This window comes from Panthera tigris, chromosome B1 (genome assembly GCF_018350195.1).
Source record: "Panthera tigris isolate Pti1 chromosome B1, P.tigris_Pti1_mat1.1, whole genome shotgun sequence".
NCBI classification, from domain to species: Eukaryota; Metazoa; Chordata; class Mammalia; order Carnivora; family Felidae; genus Panthera; species Panthera tigris.
In genome coordinates this window covers 43,614,462-43,642,035 of record NC_056663.1, presented here as the reverse complement: position 1 = coordinate 43,642,035, position 27,574 = coordinate 43,614,462, and the positions used below count along the sequence as shown (strand labels likewise).

At 38.7% G+C, this 27,574-nt stretch overlaps 1 protein-coding gene and 1 pseudogene across 2 annotated transcripts in view; both read left to right on the top strand.

The window, feature by feature from the left end:
* ADAM9 (ADAM metallopeptidase domain 9) overlaps positions 1 to 27,574 on the top strand; it is a 149,984-nt gene that overhangs the window by 104,687 nt on the left and 17,723 nt on the right. Inside the window, exon 17 of one of the 2 annotated variants that reach the window (XM_042983417.1) lies at positions 21,382 to 21,508. The exons of the other annotated variant lie outside the window; for it this stretch is intronic. Coding sequence (XP_042839351.1) covers positions 21,382 to 21,504 — 123 coding nt within the window. The 3' untranslated portion in view covers positions 21,505 to 21,508. The remainder of the gene's footprint in view (positions 1 to 21,381; positions 21,509 to 27,574) is intronic. 2 annotated transcript variants of the gene reach the window in all.
* Positions 25,928 to 27,034, top strand: LOC107181068 (annotated as a pseudogene).

Sequence of the window (27,574 nt, the reverse complement as noted above, 5' to 3'; positions counted from 1 at the left end):
CTTTTTTCTTTTCTTACTATCTTCTTTCATGATTTATTTATTTATTTATTTATTTATTTTTAGAGTATGCTTTAATTCTTTTGTGTGTTCTACTATGTTTCTTCTTTTGTGGTTAGCGTGAGGCTTATATAAAACATTTTGTAGATATAACAGTCTATTTTAAGCTGATAATAACTTACCTTCAATTGCATACACAAGCACTACACTTTTACTTCTCATATTTTAAACTGTTGTGTCATACTTAGCATATTTTTATATTGTGCATCCATTAATAAGTTATTAGTTATTTTTATTTAAGTTTTTTTTACTAGAGATAGAGTGATTTACACAGCACCATTAAAATAGTAAGGTATTCTTTTTTTTTTTTACTTTATTTATTTATTTAAATCACATTTATATATATATATATATATATATATATATATATATATATATATATATATAATTTAATGTCAAATTGGTTTCCATACAATACCCAGTGCTCATCCCAACAGGTGCCCTCCTCAATGCCCATCACCCACTTTCCCCTCCCCCCCACCCCCCCATCAACCCTCAGATTGTTCTCAGTATTTAAGAGTCTCTTATGGTTTGCCGCCTTCCCTCTCTGTAACTTCCACACCCCCCCTTTCCCTCCCCCGGTCTTCTGTTGAGTTTCTCAGAATCCACAGAAGAGTGAAAACATATGGTATCTGTCTTTCTCTGTATGGCTTATTTCACTTAGCATGACACTCTCCAGTTCCATCCACGTTGCTACAGAAGGGCATATTTCATTCTTTCTCATTGCCATGTAGTATTCCATTGTGTATATAAACCATGATTTCTTTATCCATTCATCAGTTGATGGACATTTAGGCTCTTTCCATAATTTGGCTATTGTTGAAAGTGCTGCTATAAACATTGGGGTACAAGTGCCCCTAGGCATCAGCACTCCTGTATCCCTTGGGTCAATTCCTAGCAGTGCTACTGCTGGGTCATAGGGTAGATCTATTTTTAATTTTTTGAGGAACCTCCACACTGTTTTCCAGAGTGGCTGCACCAGTTTGCATTCCCACCAACAGTGTAAGAGGGTTCCTGTTTCTCCACATCCTCTCCAGCATCTATAGTCTCCTGATTTCTTCATTTTGGCCACTATGACTGGTGTGAGGTGGTATCTCAGTGTGGTTTTGATTTGTATTTCCCTGATGAGTGACGTTGAGCATCTTTTCGTGTGCTGGTTGGCCATCTGGATGTCTTCTTTAGAAAAGTGTCTATTCATGTCCCCTGCCCATTTCTTCACTGGATTTTTTGTCTTTTGGGTGTGGAGTTTGGTGAGTTCTTTATAGATTTTGGATACTAGCCCTTTATCCGATATGTCATTTGCAAATATCTTTTTTCCCATTCCGCTGGTTGCCTTTTAGTTTTGTTGATTGTTTCCTTTGCAGTGCAAAAGCTTTTTATATCTTCATGAGGTCCCAATCGTTCATTTTTGCTTTAAATTCCCTTGCCTTTGGAGATGTGTCGAGTAAGAAATTGCTGCGGCTGAGGTCAGAGAGGTTTTTTCCTGCTTTCTCCTCTAGGGTTTTGATGGTTTCCTGTCTCACATTCAGGTCCTTTATCCATTTTGAGTTTGTTTTTGTGAATGGTGTAAGAAAGTGGTCTAGTTTCATTCTTCTGCATGTTGCTGTCCAATTCTCCCAGCACCATTTGTAAAAGGGACTGTCTTTTCTCCATTGGATATTCTTTCCTGCTTTGTCAAAGATTAGTTGGCCATACATTTATGGGTCCAATTCTGGAGTCTCTATTCTATTCTGGAGTCTATGATAGTGTCTGTTTTTGTGCCAGTACCATGCTATCTTGATGATTACAGCTTTGTAGTAGAGGCTTAAGTCTGGGATTGTGATGCCTCCTGCTTCGGTCTTCTTCTTCAATATTCCTTTGGCTATTCGGGGTCTTTTGTGGTTCCATACAAATTTTAGGATTGCTTGTTCTAGCTTCGAGAAGAATGCTGGTGCAATTTTGATTGGGACTGCATTGAATGTGTAGATGGCTTTGGGTAGTGTTGACATTTTAACAGTATTTATTCTTCCAATCCATGAGCATGGAATTTGTTTGCATCTTCTTCGATTTCCTTCATAAGCTTTCTTTAGTTTTCAGCATACAGATCTTTTACATCTTTGGTTAGGTTTATTCCTAGGTATTTTATGATTCTTGGTGCAATTGTGAATGGGATCAGTTTCTTTATTTGTCTTTCTGTCACTTCATTATTGGTGTATAAAAATGCAACTGATTTCTGTACGTTAATTTTGTATCCTGCGACTTTGCTGAATTCATGTATCAGTTCTACCAGACTTTTGGTGGAGTCTATGGGGTTTCCCATGTAGAGTATCATGCCATCTGCAAAAAGTGAAAGCTTGACTTCATCTTTGCCAATTTTGATGCCTTTGATTTCCTTTTGTTGTCTGATTGCTGATGCTAGAACATCCAACACTATGTTAAACAACAGCTGTGAGAGTGTACATCCCTGTCGTGTTCCTGATCTCAGGGGGAAAGCGCTGTTTTTCCCCATTGAGGATGATATTACCTGTGGGCTTTTCATAAATGGCTTTTATGATGTTTAAGTATGTTTCTTCAATCCGGACTTTCTCGAGGGTTTTTATTAAGAAAGGATGCTGAATTTTGTCAAATGCTTTTTCTGCATCGATTGACAGGATCATATGGTTCTTATCTTTTCTTTTATTAATGTGATGTATCACATTGATTGATTTGTGAATGTTGAACCAGCCCTGCATCCCAGGAATGAATCCCACTTGATCATGGTGAATAATTCTTTTTATTTGCTGTTGAATTCAATTTGCTAGTATCTTGTTGAGAATTTTTGCATCCATACTCATCAGGGATATCGGCCTGTAGTTCTCTTTTTTGCTGGGGCTCTGTCTGGTTTGGGAAACAAGGTAATGCTGGCTTCATAGAATGAGTCTGGAAGTTTTCCTTCCCTTTCTATTTTTTGGAACAGCTTGAGAAGGATAGGTGTTATTTCTGCTTTAAATGTCTGGTAGAATTCCCCAGGGAAGCCATCTGGTCCAGGACTCTTATTTGTTGGGAGATTTTTAATAACTGATTCAATTTATTCACTAGTTAGGGGTCTGTTCAAATATTCTATTTCTTCCTGTTTGAGTTTTGGAAGTGTGTGGGTGCTTAGGAATTTGTCCATTTCTTCCAGGTTGTCCAGTTTGTTGGCATATACTTTTTCATAGTATTCCCTGATAATTGCTTGTATTTCTGAGGGATTGGTTGTAATAATTCCATTTTCATTCATGATTTTATCTACTTGGGTCCTCTCTCTGTTTTCTTTTTGAGAAGCCTGGCTAAAGGTTTATCAATTTTATTTATTTTTTCAAAAAAACAACTCTTGGTTTCATTGATCTGTTCTACTCTTGTTTTAGATTCTATATTTTTTATTTCTGCTCTGATCTTTATTATTTCTCTTCTTCTGCTGGGTTTGGGGTGTCTTTGCTGTTCTGCTTCTATTTCCTGTAGGTGTGCTGTTAGATTTTGTATTGGGGATTTTTCTTGTTTCTTGAGATAGGCCTAGATTGCAATGTATTTTCCTCTCAGGACTGGCTTCGCTGCATCCCAAAGCATTTGGATTGGTGTATTTTCATTTTCATTTGTTTCCATATATTTTTTAATTTCTTCTCTAATTGCCTGGTTGACCCATTCATTCTTTAGTAGGATGTTCTTCAACCTCTATGCTTTTGGGGGGTTTCCAGACTTTTTCCTGTGGTTGATTTCAAGTTTCATGGCATTGTGATCTGAAAGTGTGCCTATGTTCTCAATTCTTTTATACTTATGAAGGGCTGTTTTGTGACTCAGTATGTGATCTATCTTGGAGAATATTCCATGTGCACTTGAGAAGAAAGTATATTCTGTTGCTTTGGGTTGCAGAGTTCTAAATATATCTGTCAAATCCATCTGATCCCATGTATCATTCAGGGCCCTTGTTTCTTTCTTTATTCTCTGTCTAGATGTTCTATCCATTGTTGTAAGTGGAGTATTAGACTCTCCTGCAATTGCCACATTCTTATCAATAAGGTTGCTTATGTTTGTGATTAATTGTTTTATATATTTGGGGGCTGCCAAATTCGGTGCATAGACATTTATAATTGTTAGCTCTTCCTGATGAAGAGACCCTGTAATTATTATATAATGCCCTTCTTCATCTCTTGTTACAGCCTTTAATTTAATGTCTAGTTTGTCTGATTTATGTATGGCTACTCCAACTTTCTTTTGACTTCCAGTAGCATGATAGATAGTTCTCCATCCCCTTACTTTCAATCTGAAGGTGTCTTCAGGTCTAAAATGAGTCTCTTGTAGACAGCAAATAGATGGGTCTTGTTTTTTTTTTTTTTTTTTTTTTTTTTTATTCATTCTGATACCCTATGTCTTTTGGTTGGAGCAGTTAGTTCTTTTACATTCAGTGTTATTATTGAAAGATATGGGTTTAGAGTCATTGTGATGTCTGTAAGTTTCATGCTTGTAGTAGTGTCTCTGGTACTTTGTGGTCCTTGCAACATTTCACTCACAGAGTCCCCCTTAAGATCTCTTGTATGGCTGGTTTAGTGGTGATGAATTCCTTCAGTTTTTGTTGGTTTGGGAAAACCTTTATCTTTCCTTCTATTCTGAATGACAGACTTGCTGTGTAAAGGATTCTTGGCTGCATATTTTTCTTGTTCATCTCATTGAAGATGTCCTGCCATTCCTTTCTGGCCTGCCAAGTTTCAGTAAATAGATTTGCTATTACCTGTATGTGTCTACCTTTGTATGTTAAGGCCCATTTATTCCTAGCTGCTTTCAAAATTTTCTCTTTATCCTTGTATTTTGCCTGTTTCACTATGACATGTCATACTAGAAGATTGATTCAAGTTACGCCTGAAGGGAGTTCTCTGTGCCTCTTGGATTTCAATGCCTGTTTCCTTCCCCAGATCAGGGAAGTTCTCAAGTATGAATTGTTCAAGTATACCTTCAGCCCCTTTCTCTCTCTCTTCTTCTGGATTCCTATGATACAGATATTCTTCCGTTTGATTGCATCACTTAGTTCTCTAATTCTCCCCTCGTACTCCTGGATTTTTTTTTTTTTATCTGCCTTTTTCTCAGTTTCCTCTTTTTCCATAATTTTATCTTCTAATTCACCTATTCTCTCTTCTGTCTCTTCAATCTGTGCTATGGCCCCCTCCATTTTATTTTGCACCTCATTTATAGCATTTTTTAATTCATCATGACTATTTTTTACTGCCTTGATATCTCTAGCAAAAGATTCTCTGCTGTCCTCTATGCTCTTTTCAAGCCAAGCAATTACTTTTGTGACTCTTATTCTAAATTCTTGTTAAGTCATATTGCTTAAATCGGTTTTGATCAATTCGTTAGCTGTCTCTACTTCCTGGAATTTCGTTTGAGGAGAATTCTTCCGTTTTGTCATTTTGGCTAGTTTTCTGTCCCTCATGTGTTTTAATAGTTTGTTGTGTGCTCTGGACCTGCGAGCACTGCTGTATTAAAGGAGGGTCATACACTGTCCAGGGCCTGGCCCTTCAGGGGGTGTTTTTTTGGAGAGTGTTACTTGCTCTCTGTTATTGTGACTTGGTTATTTTATTACCCTATTCGTAGTGATATTTTGGACCCTCCACCAGATGTGCTTTTATTTGTTCCTTGGAGTAGCCCTGTAAAGGAAAACAGAGAAACAGGAGACGAAAACACACAAACAAATAACACAAACAAACAAATAAAAACAAAAAATTAAAGTCTAAAACAAAAAACCCCAAAACACTGACTACAAGTAAAGAAGAGGGTGGAGGCAGTGCTGGAAGAGCACATACAAAGAGAGAAATGATGGGGGAGGGGGGAGAAAAAATAAACATTGACTAGGCAGAGAGACTAAAAGGGTTAATCCAGAGAGAGAGAAAGGAAAATAAGGAAGTGGGGAAAATGAAACGAAGATAAAGTTACCCAGACAGAGAAACTATATGGCTTGATTATTCCAGAGAGAGAGAGAGAAAGGAGTGTAAAGAAGGAGGTGTAGAACATGTATCAAGACAATGGATTAAATATGTGTGTTTAGACAGACCAATAACCAGAATTACCAGCCTAGAAGAGGGAAGAGATAAGGAGAAAGTGGGGGGCGGGGAGAATATATCTATACATCCAGAATTGACCTAGAGTTAATCCAGGCAATGCTGCAGCGCTTGTCGGAGGAGCTTTCCGCAGGGTCTGTGAGGCTCTGGTGTATATACGGTTACCCCGTGCGAAGGGGCGTGGTTTGGTGTAGTCTGGACCCACTTCTACTATGGGCCCCTGAACTGATCCCTGAGGCCCCGCCTTGGTGGTGGTGGGGGCAACCGGGGGAGTGGTGATCCCCCAGTCTCTTCTTCATGGACCTGGACCCGGTGGACTCAGTTTGAGTCGTCCTCACTGTGCCAAACCATGGGCGCAGACTAGGCGGTCCTTCTGCTCTGCCACCTCCCCTGACCTTGCGCTTGGCTAGGATTCAAAGTCCTTCTCCGTGCGTTCTGGCAGTGGGGAAGCGCCTCTCAGTGTGGCAATATGTGGCCCCAGCTGGCTTTGTGCCACAGCACTTCAGGGAGGACTGCCTTCTGCAGACTGAGCTGCCGCCCTCGCCGCTAGTCCCCGCGGTCGTGGACTCAGGCAGGCTTTGTCTTTTCCCACAGCACTCCAGGGAGGTGGCTGCCTTTTCCTCCTGCAGACTATGCCCTCGGCCCAGCCACTGGTCCCGTGGGTGGCAGACATGGACAGGCTTTGTACTGTTGCACAACCCTCCAGGGAGGGAACCACTTTCTCCAACTGCTGACCGAGCCCCTTACATACCACTGCATCCAGGCCCCTGGTGTGCGAACAGGGAGCTGGCCCCAGTCCGAAGAAAGCCCAGCAGTTAGAGATCGGATCTCTCTCAGTCTCAGTCCCAGGTCTTTCTCCTGTCCAGATATGGTCATACACTTTCCTAGCCGCTCTTTCTCTTCCCTTTGTCTCTCCCCTCTGTGCCCACGTGGCCTTTTTTTTTTTTTTTTTAATCTCCCCCAGTTCGCAGTCACCCACCTATCTTTTCTCCAGCTCTCCCATTTTCTTTGGGTAGATTCAGTCTCTTTTCCTCCCAGGCTCTGGTGTTCAAAGTCCTTTGGCTTCTGCACTTCTTTGTTTGAGAGACACGGGGAGTCTCCCCTACTTCTCTACCATGTTGGCCCCAATAGTTAGGTATTCTGAATTTAACTATATATTTACCTTCACCATGAGTTTTATGGTTTTATATATTTTCATATTATTAGTGTCCTTTCATTTCAACTTGAAGAATTCACCTTAAAATTTCTTGTAAGGTAGGGCAAGTGGTGATGAACTGTTAGTTTTTCTTTATCTGGGAATGTCTAACTCTCCTTCATATCTGAAGGACAATTTTCCTAGGTATAGTATTCCTTGTTGGCAATTTTTTATTGTTGCTGTTTAGCACTTTGGATATATAATCCCGATGATTTATTTTGGCTTTCAAAGTTTCTTTAGAGAGATACATCCACAGACAGCCATATGGGGGTTCCTTTGTATGTGATGAATCTTGCTGCTTTCTCTTTCTGCTTTCTAACATGGAGTTCTTTGAGCTTCCTGTACTTGAATGTCCATATTCTCCAAAGATTTGGGAGATTTCAACTATTATTTCTTTAACTTTTTTTTAATGTTTATTTTTGAGAGACAGAGAGATACAGAGCATGAGTGGGGAAGGGGGCAGAGAGAGAGGGAGACACAGAATCCAAAGCAGGCAGCAGGCTCTGAGCTGTCAGCACAGAGCCTGATGTAGGGCTTGAACTCACTAACTGTGAGATCATGACCTGAGCCAAAGTCGGACGCTCAACTGGCTGAGCCACCCAGGCACCCCTTAATTATTATTTCTTTAAATAAACTTTCTTCCATTTTCCTCTTCTGAGACTCCTATGATATGAATGTTTGTTTGCTTGATGGTGTCCCATAATGGTTCACATAGGCTTTCTTCACTCTTTTTCATTCTTTTTTTTATTTTTTGTCTCTCTAACTGGCTAATTTCAAACAGTGTTTGAGTTTGGTGATTCTTTCTTCTGGATGAGTAAATCTGTTCTTGAAGCTCTGTATTGAAGTTTTCATTTCTGTTATTGTATTCTTCAGGTCCAGGATTTCTGTTTGGTTCCTTTTAATGTTTCTACTTCTTTCTTAAACTCATTCTGTTCATTGATTGTTTTCCTGATTTTGTTTAGTAGTCTCTGTTTTCTTTCATTTCATTCAGGTTCTTTATGATGATTATTTTGAATTCTTTGTCAGGTAACCTATAGATCTTCATTTCTTTGGGGTCATTTATTCGCACTTTATTAGTTTCCTTTGGTGATGTCATATTTGCCTGATGCTTATGTAGTATTGCATTGGTGGCTATGTATTTGAAGGAATAAACACCTCTTCTAGTCTTTACATACTGGTTTCATCAGGTAAAGACCTCCTGTCTGTTTTCAGTACTGATGGGATTACCTTGGAATTTTAGGCTGGGTTGGGGCTGGTTATAAGTCTGTCTCCACAGTGGGGTCTGTGATTGGTGGGCCTGTTATCAGGAGCTTGGGTGGGCATAAATCGTGACTGGTCTCTGAGTGGATTGAACTTCCTGTAGTAGTACCTTGTTCAGGAGGTAAGGTGGCCTTGAGACAAGGGTCTGCTTCAGAGTCCACAGTTGGGTCTTCAGATACCAGGCCTATTACTAGGTGCATGGACTGGTGTGGCTCCCATCAGATACCTGAGAATACTGCTCTCTGTTCACTGGATGGATCCCTGGGTGGCCGGGATGGGTCCCTAACTGGCTAGATGGGCTGGGAGCTGAATATAGGGCTAGTTCAGGATCTCTTGAGGTATAGACATGAGCATCTGCTCTTGGTTCCCCAAGAGCTGGCAGGACAGCTTGAGGACTGAGGCTTGGAGTTGCTGAAACTGAGTATAGATCCCTTTCAGAATTTTTGGGAATGCAGGAGATGGGTTCCTCGGTTGATGGATCTAGTGGTGGGCTGTGGCTGTGATATGACTGGAGCCAAGTGTAAGGCCCTTCAGAATTTCTGGGGTTACAGCTGGGAGAGTCTCATTTTGGGTCCCTGTGCCAGAAAGTATATTCACAGAGTGCAGTTGTTAGGGATAGAGCCAAGTAGAGTGTCCTTTTAGAAATACTAGGGTTGTAGACAAGAGTGTCCCCCACTGGGGCCCTGGGCCCTTAGGACTGCTGGCAGACTGTGGCTGTGAAGAAGCTAGAACTGCTTTTGGGCCCTTTCACGATGTCAGGGGGCATAGATGGGAGTTTCTCCTGCCTGGTCCCTATGCCTGCAGTCTTCTCTGGGCTCATAGGTGGCTGTCGTCTTGCTGTGTGCTCACATGACCCTTTTTCTGTGTGCACATGGAGAGAGAGAGAGAAAGAGAGGGAGAGAGAGAAAGTGAGCACAAACTCTCTGGTGTCTTTTCTTATAAAGGCACTAATTCCATCAGACCAGGGTTCCACCCTCATGACCTCATCTAACCCTAATTACCTCCCAAAATCTTTCTCTCCAAATATTACTATATCAGGGTTAGGGCTTCAGCATATGAATCTTGAGAGGATACAAGCAATGAGTTTATAAAGAGAGCCACTAGGGTAGATTTAAATTAGTAAAAGTAGAATAATATTTATTCCTTCCTTATGCCCATGTAGCTTTTTTTTTTTTTTTTTTGATTTTATACTATGCATTTGTTTTTTTTTTGTTTGTTTGTTTGTTTGTTTTTTATTTTTTATTTTTTAATATATGAAATTTACTGTCAAATTGGTTTCCATACAACACCCAGTGCTCATCCCAAAAGGCGCCCTCCTCAATACCCATCACCCACCCTGCCCTCCCTCCCACCCTGCCCTCCCTCCCACCCCCCATCAACCCTCAGTTTGTTCTCAGTTTTTAACAGTCTCTTATGCTTTGGCTCTCTCCCACTCTAACCTCTTTTTTTTTTTTTCTTTCCTTCCTTCCCCTCCCCCATGGGTTTCTGTTATGTTTCTCAGGATCCACATAAGAGTGAAACCATATGGTATCTGTCTTTCTCTGTATGGCTTATTTCACTTAGCATCACACTCTCCAGTTCCATCCATGTTGCTACAAAAGGCCATATTTCATTTTTTCTCATTGCCACGTAGTATTCCATTGTGTATATAAACCACAATTTCTTTATCCATTCATCAGTTGATGGACATTTAGGCTCTTTCCATAATTTGGCTATTGTTGAGAGTGCCGCTATAAACATTGGGGTACAGGTGCCCCTATGCATCAGTACTCCTGTATCCCTTGGATAAATTCCTAGCAGTGCTATTGCTGGGTCATAGGGTAGGTCTATTTTTAATTTTCTGAATGCCCATGTAGCTTTTTGCTGTGGGGTTGTATGTTCTGCTCAGTGTGGTAAAGGCTTTAAACCTTTTCCTAAACATTTTCACATTTCAGTTATTTTTGGTATTTGTTTTTGGTCTGGACATATAAGTGAGAGATATTGGTCAGTGTATTAGTCAGGTTTCTCTAGAGAAACAGAACTAATAGGATGTCTGTATATGTGTGTATGTAAGATTTCTTGTATGGAATTAGCTTACATGTTTATGTCGGTTAACAAGTCTTAAGAGCCAATATCTTCAGTAGGCAAGCTGGACACTCAGAAGAGCTGATGGTGTAGTTCCAGTCCAGAGGCTGAGAGAGAGAAAGCGGTTAAGCAAGAATGGAGACCAGGGTATTTAGACCATTTCTTTATGCAACTTACTGTTATCTTCAGGACCTGCTCAGGCTCTACTATGTATCTGCCACTTTCATTTGATGGTGGAATGTTGCTGTGCATGCTAGACTTTAAAGTATGGTGGGTCAGATAACACCCAGTTCATGATGGGTAATTCAGGTCCCGTGGTAACCTGGTGGCTTATGGTTAAGTGTTCAGTCTAGTAAGGCCTAAGCTGTATCTGAAAAGGAGAGTAGTTATCTGCAGAGGATGGCAGGGTTTGTTCCAAAATCCTAAGGGTCTGTAGTGCTGTTTACCTATAAGGAACTGCCAGAGGCTCCAGACATCATCCCTATCTGCCACTGACATTTCAAGCACCATTGGATCTAGTGGAGCAAGGGGCCAGTTGGCAGAGCAGTTTCTGTGGCGTCCTGGACCTGTTTCAGCCTTCTCTTGCTCTGGTCCATGCTCTATGAGCAGTTTTTCAAGTTATGTGGTAAATGGGCTTGAGTAACATGCCCACGTGAGGAATGTGTTGCCCCCCAAATTCAGAGGCCCACTAATTGTCTTACTTCTCTTTTGGTTGCCTGATGTAAAAAATTATGCTTCATTTTTGAAGGGAAATCTATATATGTCCTGCACCACTGATGCCCTAGAAATTTTGCTGAGGTAGAAGACTCCTAAATTTTTGTCTGATTTACTTTCCACTGACATGCAAATGTCTTACCAGTTAGTCTACAGTATTGCTACTTCTTACGCACTAGATCCAATCAGATAATATCATCAATGTAGTGGGCTAGAGTGATATCTTGTGGAAGGAAAAGTTGATTAAGATCCCTGCAAACTAAATTATGATGTAGGGCTGGAGAGTTGCTATACCCCTGAGAGAGGACAGTGAAGGTGTATTGCTGGCCTTGCCAGCAAACTGCTTCTGGTGATCCTTATTGACCAGTGTGGAGAAAATAGTATCTGCCTATTCAGTAGCTGCATACCAGGTGCCGGGAGATATGTGAATTTGCTCAAGCAGTAAAACCACAGTAGCTACAACAGCAATTACACCTACCAGCTGCTTAAGCTTATAATCTGCTGTTGTTCTCCAAGGTCTGTCTTCTGCACAGGCCAAATAGCTTAGTTGTATTGGAATATCTTTCCAGTCCTTAGTGGTGGTATTGATCTCTGCAGTGACTCCTGGATTGTGGTATTACTTTTGGTGTACTGTTTTCCTAGGAAGTGGCAGTTCTAATGGCTTCCATTCGGCCTTTCCCGCCATAATAACCCTGACTCCACAGGTCAGGGAGCCAATGTGGGGATTCTGCTAGCTGTTGATTATGTCTGTTCCAGTCATGCATTCTAGAACTGGGATGGGGTTCAGGGACCTACTGGGCCCACTATGAGGACGACCTGAGCTGAAACTCCATTGATCACCTGACCTCCATAGTTCCCTACTCTGACTGGTAGGCCACCATGATGTTTTGGGTCTCTTGGAAGCAGTGTCAATTCAGAGACAGCATCCAGTAGTCCCTGAAAGATCTGATTATTTTCCTTTTCCACAGTGCTCAATAGGTCCTATTGGGGATGGATGGGAGAAAGATTACCAATATAAATTTTTGGCAGTGTATCAGGGTACTGCCTGAACGGGACTCATCCTTTCCTTCAGTTAAAGGCTTCTGGGTCTGTAATATGGCTCAAGTCTGGTAATTGATTGAGGGCCCATGACACTGTTTTGTTCACTTGACCTAGAACTTTTCTGCTTCTACAGATGTAGTAAGAATTTACTGGTAGGCTTCCTCCGTTTTTATTTCTAGGAATACCATGATCAACTAACTAATGCCATAGGTCTGTGCAAGTCGGACTTTTATGATTGCTCCTTTGACTTTGCTGTTTATTATGGTAGCCATATCCACCCTGCCTTTGTCATTGAGTGCCACTGCACTTGGCCCTGGCCATTTGGCATTCAGTTACTTCTGTGGCATTTAGGTTTTACAATTCAGTGACTGTAGTTCCTAATATCAAGTGGCCTACAGAGAAGAGTGATGACAGAGCCATTTAGGCCTGCTGGGGTTCCCCTCACAAATTTATTTCTCACAGTTATTGTGGAAGGTGTGTCTGCTGGACCTTCCCAGAGTGAGTGAGTGGGTCTGAAATAACCCATTCTTAACACTCCAATCTTAACTAAGCCTTTGAATCATTTCTTTTGCCTTAAACCAAGACAGGTCCAGCATTTCCAACTTGCTCAGGATGAGTTAACTTTTGGTCCATGTTTTAGCTAATTAACCAACAAACTGTTAAAGCTCTTAATAAATCCCTGACCTGCAGCATCCCATGTAGAATCTCTACTTAGTAAGCCCATACATAACAGTAAATTTGGCCTGATCCAACTTTATGTTCCTTCTACCATTATCCCACACCCTTTATATCCATTCTTACACATGTTCCCTGCACTTCTGTCTGGATAAATTAGAAAACTGAAGTAGCTCCCTTTTTTTAAAAAATATTTATTCATTTTTTGAGAGATGGAGACAGAGTGTGAGTGGGGGAGGGGCAGAGAGAGAGGGAAACAGAATCCAAAGCAGGCACCAGGCTCTGAGCTGTCAGGACAGAGCCCAACACGTGGCTTGAACCCACGAACTGTGAGATCATGACCTGAGCCGAAGTCGGATGCTTAACCAACTGAACCATCCATGCACCCTTTAAGTAGCTCTTTTGGTACACCTCCTCACAGGTCATACTTTTAGGGGCCTGCTGAGACTTGAGTCTAGTGATAGGTCTAAAAGCAAAGATGGGCGCCAGGTGGGGGTGAGTCCTGAGGTGAATCAGCATTGTCTTGGAAGGCAACTTCCTCCTTGGAGGCCATTACAATTTCCTCTGGCAATGTAATGCTAATCTCTTTACTTGGGAGTGGAAAGGCCTTTTCTTTTAAGGGTAAGGAAACTGCTTCCACTGGCAAGGAAGACTCATCAGTCTTTAGGGGCTCAACAATTCAGGTTAGACTCTTGTTCATTTGACCTAGAACTTTTCTGCTTATACAGATATCAGGGTCTTCCCACACATCCCCAAGACAAGTTTTAGGATCACATTCTTTCTCCCTAATGCCCTCATTTTAATGGTAGGTACCCTGCAAGTCTGGGAGGTCCAACTTGTGTTGTAATCTCACCAGTTGAAGGATGAAATTCTGGGTTTGATTTTCAGAGGTCTCAGCCCTGTGGCTACAAAAGATTAGGGTCCCCTTCTGGGGACACTTAGAAGCTCTCAGGTTATTTTTGCTGTATTTGAGCTGAGAGTTCAAATTTCTGAGCAATAAGCTCTTTTCATTCCCTACTTTGTCCGGTGATATTAGGAGTAACTACCTGATGTCGTACTTATTAATTTAATAAGAAATGTTTGAAGGTATCATATGCACAATTATGCAGATTCTTGATTCTTATAAATGGTTGATTAGGAATAAACAGTGGTGATATTTTGCATATCTTCCTGTCAGATCATGCTATGGGCTCTCAGTACTCTGTTATTGCAAATAGAGCACTAACATCTTCAAATGTAGTCAGGTAAGAGATCCAATTCCAGAGGCCCAGGAATGAATTCAGAAAACTCATCCTTAAAACCTGTTCCTCTAAAACCACTCTTGGTATCATTATCTGCATTAGTCGGGGTTTTCTGGGGAAACAGAACCAATAGGAAGTGTGTGTGTGTGTGTGTGTGTGTGTGTGTGTGTGTATTCATTCATTTATTAATTATAAGAAATTGACTCACACAGTTACAGGGGCTGAGAGGCCCAAGATTTGCAGTTTGCAAGCTGCAGATCCAGGAGAGATGATGGTGCAGTTCTAGCCAGAGTCCAAAGGCCTGAGAACCAGGAGAGCTGATGATAGTTCTAGTCTGGAAGCCAGCAGGCTCAATACCCATGAAGAGTCAGTGCTTTAGTTCAAGTCAGGAGGAAGGAAAAACCAGCCTTAGATTGAAGACAGGCAGGCAGGAGTAATTCTTTCTTACTCAGGGGAGGATCAGGCTTTTTGTTCTTTTCTGGCCATCAACTGATAGGACAAGGTCCATCTACATTAGGAAAGCAATCTCCTTTACTCAGTCTATTAATTTAATGACCTAAATCAGTCTATTAATTAATGACCAGTCTAATTAATTTAAATGACCAAAAAAAAGCACCCTCACAGAAACGCTCAGAATGATGTTTCACTACAGATCATGGGCACTCAGTGTCCCATACAAGTGGACACATAAAGGTAACCATCACAGTTATTACAAGTTAATGAAGTTCAGAGTAAAAATATGTATTGGGAAAAAAAATCTATAAAAAATGGTGGATTATAGTATTCATTTATTTTCTTTGTCTGCCAAAACCTCTCAAAATAGAAAGGAATAAATAGGGAATAATTTTTTTTTTTTTAACTTACATCCATGTTAGTTAGCATATGGCACAACAATGATTTCAGGGGTAGATTCCTTAATGCCCCTGACCCATTTAGCCCATCCCCCCTCCCACAACCCCTCCAGTAACCATCTCTTTGTTCCCCATATTTAAGAGTCTCTTATGTTTCGTCCCCCTCCCTGTTTTATATTATTTTTGCTTCCCTTCCCTTGTGTTCATCTGTTCTGTGTCTTAAAGTCCTCATATGAGTGAAGTCATATGATATTTGTCTTTCTCTGACTAATTTTGCTTAGCATAATACCCTCTAGTTCCATCCACGTGGAAATGGCAAGATTCCCTTCTTTTCGACTGCCGAGTTATGCTCCATTGTATATATATACCACTTCTTTATCCATTCATCCATCGATGGACATTTGGGCGCTTCCCATACTTGGGCTATTGTTGATAGTGCTGCTGTAAACATTGGGGTGCATGTGCCCCTTCGAAACAGTGTACCTGTATCCCTTGGATAATACTAGTAGTGCAATTTTTGGGTTGTAGGGTAGTTCTATTTTCAGTTTTTTGAGGAACCTCCATACTGTTTTCCAGAGTGGCTGCACCAGTTTGCATTCCCAAGGAATAAATCTTGAAGTGAGAAATACAGGAGATTTCAACAGTAGCTAAAGATTTTAGCCAGTTATGAAAAACTGAAAGAGGACAGAAAATGGTAGACAGTGGTGGGATCTACAACTTACAGAGCAAACTGATGGGATGTGAACAAGACTGTTTCTTAGGTGGGCAGAACCTGAAACACATCAGTTTGCAGCTCAGATTTGGAAACACTGGTTATAGCTGAGAGTGGGCTGAAGCATGAGACAGAATATGGAATTATGTTTACTGTAGTCATGGAGAGGCTAGCTTGTTGTCCTATCTGTCTGGTTCTCTCATCTGGCCAGCAAAGCTTCAGCAAGCAGTTGCCTATTTCTCCAGGTCGAAGGTGAGAAGATAGGACTTTTGATATATGTATTTGCTCATCCTGTGAGATGCCTGTCTCCCTATCCTAACCATAGTATGCTGTTTCCCTTGTTGCACATGTAACTGAACTATAGAGGAATTCTTACATAAAGTTGGACAGTTTTCAGAGGAAGCGGAACAAAAAGACTGAGACAGAAAAATGAGAGAAAGATAAAAGCCTGAGAGAATCAATTAAAGATTTTTAAATCCAGCTAATTTAAATCTTTAGAGAAAGAAAGTAGAGAAAGTGGACAATTGTGAAATTACAGAGTACTTGGTGAAGAAAAACCTTAATAGCTTCCAGAGACAAAAACAAAACAAAAGAAAAACAAATCCAAAGCAAACAAAACCAAAAATAGATCACCTGTAAAAGAATGAGATTGAAAACTGAATTCTGGAAGACAGGGGAGTAATAGTTTCATGTTCTAAAAGATTCTCAAACTAGAATTCTGCTGAAGTATCAGCCAAGTGGGAGGGCACAGTAAAAACAATTCAGACATTCAGAGGCTCAGCAAAATTATCTTTTATTTATATTTTCTTAGGAAGTAATCTAATGTAATGTTCTAGCAAATGAGGAAGGAAACCAAAAAAAGAGAAAGAATCGTAATCTAGGGCACAGAAGAATGTCAAAGAGAAATTCCAAGATAAACAGCTGTGTACCAGCCAGGCAAATAATCAGTTTATTTGGAGTAAAGGAACCCTGAAGGAAGTTTTCTAGAGAAAGCAGGAACTTGAAATGGCATAATAGCTTTTTTTTTTTTTTTTTTTTTTTCCAGTTAGGGGTTGAATGTTGATATGACAGAGGCCAATTGTGTAAGAAGAAAGGCAAGTGTTTGCTGTAGTGAAAACAAAGGCTATATAAGAATGAAAATATACTCTTAGTACTTAGCTTTGAAATCAACAGTGTTTTGTGTTAATTGTTGGCAAGGAATACTTATTCCCCACGTCATTGTTTCCTTGTAGAGGAATTTCAGCACTCCTGGGTTTTGAGTGACTTCAGCAACATGGCTGAATAAGATGTTCCTCATTTGTGCCCCACCCCCCCCACCCCCCAACAATAACAATTTGGTATCCATTTATGGACAGAAGTGCCTTTGTGGGAGCTGAGTGATACGGCATCATATGTCAAGGGACCAGGAAGGAGCTTTGCACACTGTGTGTTAGGTAATAGGCACAAAGACTTCGGTGCTGGCTGTGGACTCTGCAGTGGCCTGTTTCTGTCTCTAGCCCTTCTGGGCTGCAGTCTGTAAGTCCCTGGAAAATACTGTCTTAGACAGTCACCCACAAGATGAAAGAACCTTTGTGGAAGTCCAGGTTTCCAGTAGAGAATTTCCAGCACAGTGTTGGAGCAAAAGTATATGAGTTTGGACACATTGGAGAGGGTAAGAGGAACGATTTGACTTTGCCCACATCACTCCTCACCCACAGTGGCACAGCTTAGGGCCAGATAAATGTTTTCAGCCCGTGGTTTATCCCATGAGGGGAATTGAGAGTGGTGAGTGGGCCCCTGGCTTTCCCAGTTGTGGAGGACCCATTCTCTCTTACCTCATCCATAGTATTAACTTGTGAGAGTGGGCATAAGAGACTGGGAGAGTGGCACATTACTCTTGGAGGACATTAAAGGGATGTGATTACTTGTACTATATACTATATAGGAAGATTGAAATAATACCAGGTATCTTTTATGACCACGATGGTGTGAAACTAGGAATCATCAACAAGAGGAAAGCTAAAAAATTCACAAATATGTCAAAATTAGTAAGCAACACATTCCTGAAAGCAACCATTGGGCTATCAAAAATATCTTGAAACAAACAAAATGGAAAGACAACAAACTAAAACTTATGTAATGCAGCAAAAGCAGTCCTAAGAAGGAAGTATAAAGCAATAAACATCTACATGAAGAAAATTAAAGATCTTAAACAACATAACTTTACACCTCAAGGAAGTAGAAAATGAAGAGTAAACCAAGCCCAAAGTTAATAAGGGAAGGAAATAACAAAGATCAGGGCAGATAAATAAAATAGACACCAGCAACACAATAGAAAAGTTCAAAGAAATAAGAATTGGTTTCTTGAAAATATGAGCAAAACTGACAAACCTTTAGTTAGGCTATGGAAAAAGAATATTCACATAAATAAAATCAGAAGCGAGAGAGGAGACATTACAACTGTTACCACAGTAGTACAAACGTTTATAAGAGACTACTGTGGACAATTTTATGCTAAAAAATTGGATAACCTAGAGTAAACAGATAAATTTCTAGAAACCTACAATCTATTAGGACTAAGTCATGATAAAATAGAAAATCTGAATAGGCCAATAACAAGGAAGGAGATTGAATCAGCAATCAACAATCTCCCAACTTAGAAAAGTTCACAACCAGATGGTTTAACTAGTGAGTTCCACCAAACATTTAAAGAACTAATGCCAGTCCTTCTTAAATTCTTCAAAAAATTGAAGAGAACACTCGGAAACTCCTTTTACAAGGTTAGCATTCCTCTGATGTTAAAGCCAGATGAAGATACAGGAAAAAAGGAAAATTACAGTCCAAATCCTTGGATCAAAATAGATGCACAAATTTTCAACAAAAATACTAGCAAACTGAATTCAGCAGCACATTAAAAAGATCATATACCATAATCAAGTGGTTTTATCCCTAGAATGCAAGGATGGTTCAATATAAGCAAGTATATAAATGTGATACACCGTATTAATGAAATGAAAGATAAAATCGTGATCCTCTCAATATATGTAGAAAAGGCATTGACAAAATACGACATACTTTCTTGCTAAAAACCTTTCAACAAATTGAGTATAGGAGGAATGTACCTCTACATAATAAAGGCCATATATGATAAACCCATAGGTTACATCATACTCATTGGTAAAATGTTGACAGCTTTTCACTTGGGATAAGAAATAAGGATGTCTAGTCTTACCACTCTTATTTAACAAGTACTGGAAGTCTTAGCCAGATCATCTGGGCAAGACAAAGAAATAAAAGGCATCCAAATCACAATAGAAAAAGTGACATTGTCTTTGTTTGATATGATATGATCTTTTATTTATTTTTTGATATCATCTTTTAAGTAGAAAGTCCTACAGACTTCCAAAAAAACTGTTAGAACTAATCATTGAATTTGGTAAAGTTGCAGGATACAAGGTCAACATACAGGAATTACTTGTGTATGTATATCCTAACAGTGAACTAAGTTAAAGAGAAATGAAACCATCCCATTCACCATTGTGTCAAAAAAATAAGGTGCTTATGAATAAATTGAAGCAAGGAGGTGAAAGACCTATCCACTGAGAACTATAAGACTATGATGAAACAAATTGAAGAAGACACAAATAAATGGAAGATATCCTGTGTTGGCTGGGAAGAATTAGTATTGTTAAAATGCCCACACTATCCAAAGTCATCTGTAGATTCTATGCAATCCAATGGTATTTTTCACAGAAATAGAACAAACAGTCCTAAAAGTTGAATGGAACCACAAGGACTCCAAATAGCCAAAGCAATCATGAGAAAGAGGACCAAAGCTAGAAGCATACAAGTGCTGATTTTAAACTATATTATAAAGCTGTAGTACTCAAAGCAGTATTACACTGGCATAAAAATAGACACACAGATCAGTGGAACTGAATCAAGCCCAGAAAGATCCCCCTTCATATATGATCGACTACTATTTGACAAGGGAGCCAAGACTACTCAATTTCCCATTGAGGATACTCTTTTCAGTAAGTGGTAATGGGAAAACTGGATATTCACATGCTATTGAATATTCATTGGTATTGGACCCCTATCTTACAACACTTACAGAAATAACTCAAGATGGATTAAAGACTTAATTAGACCTGAAACTGTAAAACTCCTAGAAGAACACACAGGGAGAAGGCTCCTTGACATTGGTTTTGCAAATGATTTTTTTTTTAATATGACATCAAAAGCATAAGCAACAAAAGCAAAAATAATTAAGTGGGACTATATCAAATTAAAAAACCTCTGCACAGTGAAATAAATAGTCAAAAAGTGAAAAAGCAACCTTTGGAATGGGAGAAGATATTTGCAAATCGTATATCTCATAAGGAATTAATGTCCAAAACATGTAAGGAATTCATACAGCTCAATCTAATTTAAAAAAATGTGCAACGGACCTGAGTCGACATTTTTATAAAGAAGACAACAAATGACCCACGGGTACATGAAGAAAAGTTCAGCGTCACTAATCATCAGGAAGATACAAGTCAAAACCACGATGATCTATCACCTCATCCTTGTTACATAGTTCTCATCAAATGCCAAGAGGTAAGTGTTCATGAGGATATGGAAAATATGGAACTCTTATGCACCATTGGTGGGAATGTAAATTGGTACAGCCACTGTGGAAAATAGTATGGAATTTCCTCAAAAAATTAAAAATAGATCTACTATGTGATCCAGCAATCCCTCTTCTAGGTGTATATCCAAGGGAAATGAAAATAGGATCTTGAGGAGATCTCTGTACTCGTATATGTATTGTAGCATTATTTATAATAGCCAGGATATGGAAACAACCTAAGTGTCCATCAGCTGATGAATGAATAAAGAAGATGTGATATATATACACAACGGAATATTATTCAGCCATGAAAAAGAAGGAAATCCTGCCATTTGTGACAATGTGGAGGTATCTTGAAGGTGTTATGCTAAGTGAAAAAAGTCAGATGGAGAAGGACAAATACTCTATGAACTTACTTATATGTGGAATCTAAAAAGCCAAACTAAAAAAATAAAGCAGAATGTTGGTTGCCAGGGGCTGGGGTGGGGAGGTGGTAGGAATGGGAAGATGTTAGTCAAAGGGTATAAACTTTCAGTTAAAAGATGAATAAATTCTGGGAATCTAATATTCAGCATTGTGATTATAGTTAACAACACTGTATTTTATACTTGAAAGTACTAAGAGTGTATCTTAAATGTTGTCCCTACAAAAAAGAAATGGTAATTATGTGGTGTGATGGAGGTGTGAACTAACCTTACTGTGATCAGTTCTCAGAATACAAGTTTATCAAATCAATATGTTGTACACCTTAAAGTTGCACAATATTATACATCAATTATATCCTCAGTAAAGCTGGAAAAAAATAACACTCTCAGCCTCAGTGTGTTCCTCTTTCACACCCAAGGAAAGCAAAGTAACTGATGTAGTTAATGAGTTTGGGAGAAGACACCGGGCATGGGTGCCTCAGTCCCTTCTGTCTTCTCTTTTCAGATCTCCCTGCCTGCAGAGAGGGTACATTCTGGTCTGCTCTCTCAACCATGCAGTAAGATTAGCAGGGCAGGCTCTGCTTCTGTGGGGGGAGGCCTGTGGTTGTCCAGAGCAGCCTGTGATTAGGCAGGTAAGTTTGATTTTGGGGTGCAGTATTAGGAAGCCCATTTTGCTGTTTACTTTAGTCATGTTAAATGCCTTATTGATAATAAAGATGATACTTCAATTTTCAGTTGTCAGCTTCCCCTGTTTTTTTTTTTTTTTTTTTCTTCACCTAGTTCTGAACTTGCTCAGGGAATAGTGGTATGCAGTGTACTGATGGGATAATATCTGAGTGTTAGTGGTATAAATATGAACCAATATTTACTTTGAGAAGATGAACAAGGGGCGTTTGGGTTCGTGTTATAAAGCTGAATCCTTATTTATCATAAAGGGCGTTATTGATAATGTATAGAATAGATAAGTCAAGAAATAGCATAAAGTAAGCCATGGAGATGAAAAGTACAGCATAGGGAATATAATCAGTAATATTGTAATAACTGCATGTTGACAGATGGTAACTACATGATGAATTGTAATGTGTATAATTGTCGAATCACTATCTTGAAACCTGAAACTAATATTTTATGGCAACTATACTTCAAGTAAAAAAAAAAAAAAAGACTCAAAACTACCTGGCTGAAAAAAAGAAAGAGAGAGAGAGTGGGAGAGAGAGAGAGTGGGAGAGAGAAAGAAAAGAAAGAAAAAGAGAGAGGAAGGAAGGAAGAAAAGAAAAAGAAATAGTATACTAATTAAAAATGGTAGGGAATTACCAGAAAAATACAGTAGTTGCTTCTGGACTGCTAGACTGCCAGAGGCTAGAAATGGGTCATGTAGTTGTTTCATTAAACATTTTTAGCACTGTTTGATTTTTAGCCATGTGCATGTGTTTTGTTAAAAAAAAAAAATTAAATGAAAAAACAAAGGTAAACTGGTACCCTGTTCTTTGGAAGTCAGTTTAGACGTGTTCTGTCAGCTTGACTGAGAATAGTACAACATTGACGTTCAGAGACTTTTGTTGACATTCGTAGGCTGAGTGATTCTGCAGTGGGAAGAATTTATGACAGTGGTGATATGGTTTTACTGGAATGCCTGATTACTTAATAATTTATGAGTTACCAAAGTTTTGAGATTTTTCTCTGAACCTACTGCTATATCAGAAAATGCTTGATTGCCTGGTTTGATTTAACCAACAAAACATGCCTTTTTCCTTTCCCTAAATGTAGCCTGGCAAAAAGATTTGCTAACAATGAAAACAACTCTTTGCTTTGGAAATTGGTCATGCTCTGATGGCTGTAAAAGCCATCAGGTATTCACTTCAGGTTTGGCTCTTGGTTTAATATCTTTGGTTATTTCTAGGAATGAAACATCTATTTGAATGAGTTGACTCTGTATGTTCACTCTTGGATGAATGTTCAAATGCTCCAACTGCATTTGAAGAGTGTATTCTTGCTTAGAATGTATAGTGTTTGATAATTATATGTTCAGATCATTTACGTTCTTATTGTCCTTAATGTGTTCGAGATTTAGAGAAAGGGAAGTTAAAGTCTCCTAGTTTTCTGTTTTCATTTCCCCTTGTAGCTATAACATTTTTGGTACTAAGAATGCTGAATCCATGTGGCAGAGTTTTTTGACTATTACATTTTAGTTGTGGGTTATATCTTTGAGTAGTTCAAAATGTCCCTTTGCTCTATCTTCATGTTTTTATCTTCAATTTTACCTCAATTGATATTGTTACCACACTTTTAAGTTTGCCAAATAGAAGTTTTGTCCAACTCTTTTCAGAGTCATTTTGTTTGAAGCATGTGCCTTGTAAATAGCCTTACATATTACTTTGTGGCCCAATCTAAGTTTTTTTCTTTTTTTATGGAAAAAAAAGTTTTTAAAAAAGATTATGGGAATGTCATATTTTTGCTATTAAAAAATTCAAAAATATTGTGTAAAACAAAAAATCAAGGTCCTTTGCTGATACCCTATTCATTTCCCCTCTTTTGAAACTCATTTCCTAGGGGTAACTACTGTTACCACTATGTTTTCTCTGTTCAGTTCTCTTTCTGGGCATTTGCAAGTGGATATACTCTCTACTACCCCCATTAGACTTTAGGATTAGACCTTAAATAATGTTCTGAAATGTTTTTTACTCAACAGCACAATGCAGAGTGTCATTATATGGAGAGTGACAATGCTTCATGTCAATATATGGAAATCTACTTCATTCCATTATAGATATACCATTGACTTAACCACATTCCAGAAATTTGTATTGTCTATAGTTGGTTGGTTAGTTGGTTGACTTTACCAGCACTGAACATTCTTCCACATTTAATCTCATCTACTTTTGTGAGTACTTCTGTAGGATAGATTTCCTGGAATAGATTTTTAAATTAAGGGAGACATTCATTTAAAATTTGATAGAAACTGTCAATTTACTTTTCAACAGGGTGGTAACAATTCACATTCCACTAATTATGTATAAGATTGTCTTATTTTTGATAATATTGTATGTTATCAGTCTTTTTAATTTTGATTAATTGGCAAAAAGCCTCATTATTATTTTAGTTGCATTTCCCTTCTTGAGCATCTTTTCATATCTTTATTAGCTCTGTATATCCTTTTCTGTTAAGCCAGTATTTATAGCTTTCCGTTTTTCTGTTGGATTATTTTATTATTTATTATTTTTTAATTATTATTTTATTATTTATTATTTATTATTATTTTATTATCGTTTTTAAGGGCTTCTTCTATATAAAGGATATTAACAGTTATCTCATGATTTATTTGTTTTTGCTACAAAGAAATTTTAAAATATAATGAAGTTATTTCAGTTTTGTTTGTTTTGCCTTGGTTTCATGTTATGCTTAGAAAAGTTTTTTGTATTCCAGTAAAATATAAAAATTCTCTGATGTTTTCTTTTTATATTTTTACAGTGTTGTTGGGCTTGACTTTTATTGGCACAGTTTAATTTGTTAATATTTCATTCTATTTCTATAATCTTAATGTTTTAAAATGTTTTCTTAATATTTCCTGCTTTATCTTCCTCTCTTGTTGTATTGCACAAATTGTGTTTGAGTGTTTGTGTGTTTGTATGAGTTTGATATGGAGGTTATATACCTTTTTCTTTCTGTTATACTAGTTTTTTTTTTTAATAGCAAGAGAAACACATTAATTTATTTTCCCCAATGATGTCAAGAAGCAAAATAATATCTGCTGATTTCTCCCTGATGTACCTCTATTACTTCCAATCCCTCACACGCTATTTTGTTGTTGTTGGTGGTGGTGTTGAAAAAAATACTGGCTTTAAATTCCGATGATTACTGTATTTTAAGGGCTTTTATCTTTTTGTGTTTTATTCAAAAATATTTTCTTTTTGTGTTGTATTAGTATGTCAACGTTTATGTACAAGGATAGCAAATGCTTGGTATGTGTACCTACACTAACATACTGATGGAACAAAACACCAAACATTTTCTGTAGCCATAAAATAGGATAGGTTGGGTCCTGTCCTTCTGGTCTGTACCAAAGGCTGGACTCTGGGGACTTTGAGCAGGCTGATAATTTGGTACTAGTTCAGGTCTATATTCTTTATATATTTATTCAACATTTTTTGTTAGGGGAGGAGCTAAACAGTAAGTGGGAAAAGAGAACTCTAGCTTCTTTTTTATTATCCCAGGTAGTTCAGCTTTGGCTCCAAACTCATATCCTAACATTAGTAAGTGAGTCCTGTAGTTAACTTCATCTGCCCTCCTTTACTTGTGGTTGTTGGTGGTGTGGGCTCGGTAGTGTTGGAGAGGATGGGCTTACTTCACCCCTTCAAGCAATTTATCAGGGTGTTCCTTCCAGTTTGGTTCTACCCGTTCCACAAAGTAAACAATGCCAATCAGAACACCCTTTTCCACTAAGAACTTGGAAGTTTTCTGTTCCCTAAAGTAAGTCTGCCAGATATCAACACATTCCATCTTATTTCTATGACCTTATTTAATGCTTCAAGCATCCACTATAAATTATTTATTGAAAGAAAAGTCTCCTTTTAGCTGAATGGGAAAGTTATTGGTAAATATCTCCTCAAAAGCTTATAGATATATAAAAAAAGTATTTTGAGATCTTTATTTGGAGAAATGGGTGGGTGGAGGACAGGTGAGGAGTTACTTATTACTGTGGAATCTTTTGTACTTTAAAAATGCCTAACCATATAAATATACTTCTTATTTAAAAATTAGTTGAAAATTATTAGACAATTTGGGGATCCTCTTACTCTACAATAATGTTGAAACCTATGTATTTTAGAATAATGAAGGTAGCTATTGATATTGCATTGTTCTCTGATTGTCCTTTATTTCATTAGAGCATTTAAACATTCTGATTTTGTGTAGTTGGTTGCCTAAAAAAATTTTAAAATAGCACTCCACAGTCTTTAAGAAAAGTTAACCTTTTTTTCTAACTTACCCCAAAAGAACAGCTTTTCAATAAAAAATTTTTTCTGGAGATATGTTTGTTAGATTAATCCTTTCTGCCCGTGGACGCCCCCAAGTAAGCATTGTCAAAGTCTCCCCTCCCACCGCCGTCATGTCTAAGTCAGAGTCTCCCAAAGAGCCTGAACAGCTGCGGAAGCTTTTCATTGGAGGTTTGAGCTTTGAAACAACCGATGAGAGTCTGAGGAGCCATTTTGAGCAATGGGGAACGCTTACGGACTGTGTGGTAATGAGAGATCCAAATACCAAGCGTTCCAGAGGCTTTGGGTTTGTTACCTATGCCACTGTGGAAGAGGTGGATGCAGCCATGAATGCAGGGCCACACAAGGTGGATGGAAGAGTTGTAGAACCAAAGAGGACTGTCTCTAGAGAAGATTTTCAAAGACCTGGTGCCCACTTAACTGTGAAAAAGATTTTTGTCGGTGGCATTAAAGAAGACACTGAAGAACATCATCTAAGAGATTATTTTGAACAGTATGGGAAAATTGAAGTGATCGAAGCCATGACTGACCGAGGAGGCAGTGGCAAAAAGAAAGGCTTTGTTTTGTAACATTTGATGACCATGACTCTGTAGACAAGATTGCCATTCAAAAATGCTGTACTGTGAATGGCCACAACTGTGAAGTAAGGAAAGCTTTATCTAAGCAAGAGATGGCTAGTGCTTCCTCCAGCCAAAGAGGTCGAAGTGGTCCTGGGAACTTCGGTGGTGGTCGTGGCGGTGGTTTTGGTGGGAATGACAACTTTGGCCATGGAGGAAACTTACTTGGGCGAGGTGGCTTTGGTGGCATTCGAGGTGTGGTGGACATGGTGGCAGTGGGGATGGCTATAACGGATTTGGTAATGATGGAAGCAACTTTGGAGGTGGTGGAAGCTATGATGATTTTGGCAGTTACAACAATCAGTCTTCAAATTTTGGACCCATGAAAGGAGGAAATTTTGGAGGCAGAAGCTCTGGTCCCTATGGTGGTGGAGGCCAATATTTTGCCAAACCATGAAACCAAGGTGGCTATGGCGGTTCCAGCAGCAGCAGTAGCTATAGCAGTGGCAGAAGATTTTAATTACTGCCAGGAAACAAAGCTTAGCAGGAGAGGAGAGCCAGAGAAGTGACAGGGAAGCTACAGGTTAGAACAGATTTGTGAACTCAGCCAAGCACAGTGGTTGCTGGGCCTAGCTGCTACAAAGAAGACATGTTTTAGACAATACCCAAGTGTATGGGCAAAAAACTCGACTGTATTTGTGACTAATTGCATAACAGGTTATTTTAGTTTCTGTTTTGTGGAAAGTGTAAAGAATTCCACCAAAGGGTTTTAATGTAGACTTTTTTTTTTTTTTTTGCACCCATGCTGTTGATTGCTAAATGTAGTAGTCTGATCGTGATGCTGAATAAACATGTCTCTTTAAAAAAAAATAAATAAATTAATTAAAATAAATTAAAATTTTTTTCTGGAAACCGAGAAAATTTCTAGTAAATTTTTAGCTGATTCCTTTGAGTCTGTAATGTTTTTTGTATATAATAATACTTTTTATATCTCTTTCATTATTTAGGACTCATTTCTGTTTCATGTCTCATTGCGTGAAGTAGAATTTCTAGAACTATATAAGATAATAATGATTTATTTTCAATAGTGATTTTAATAGAAATGCCTCTATTAATTCATCATTAATCATGATATTGGTAGATAGGTTTT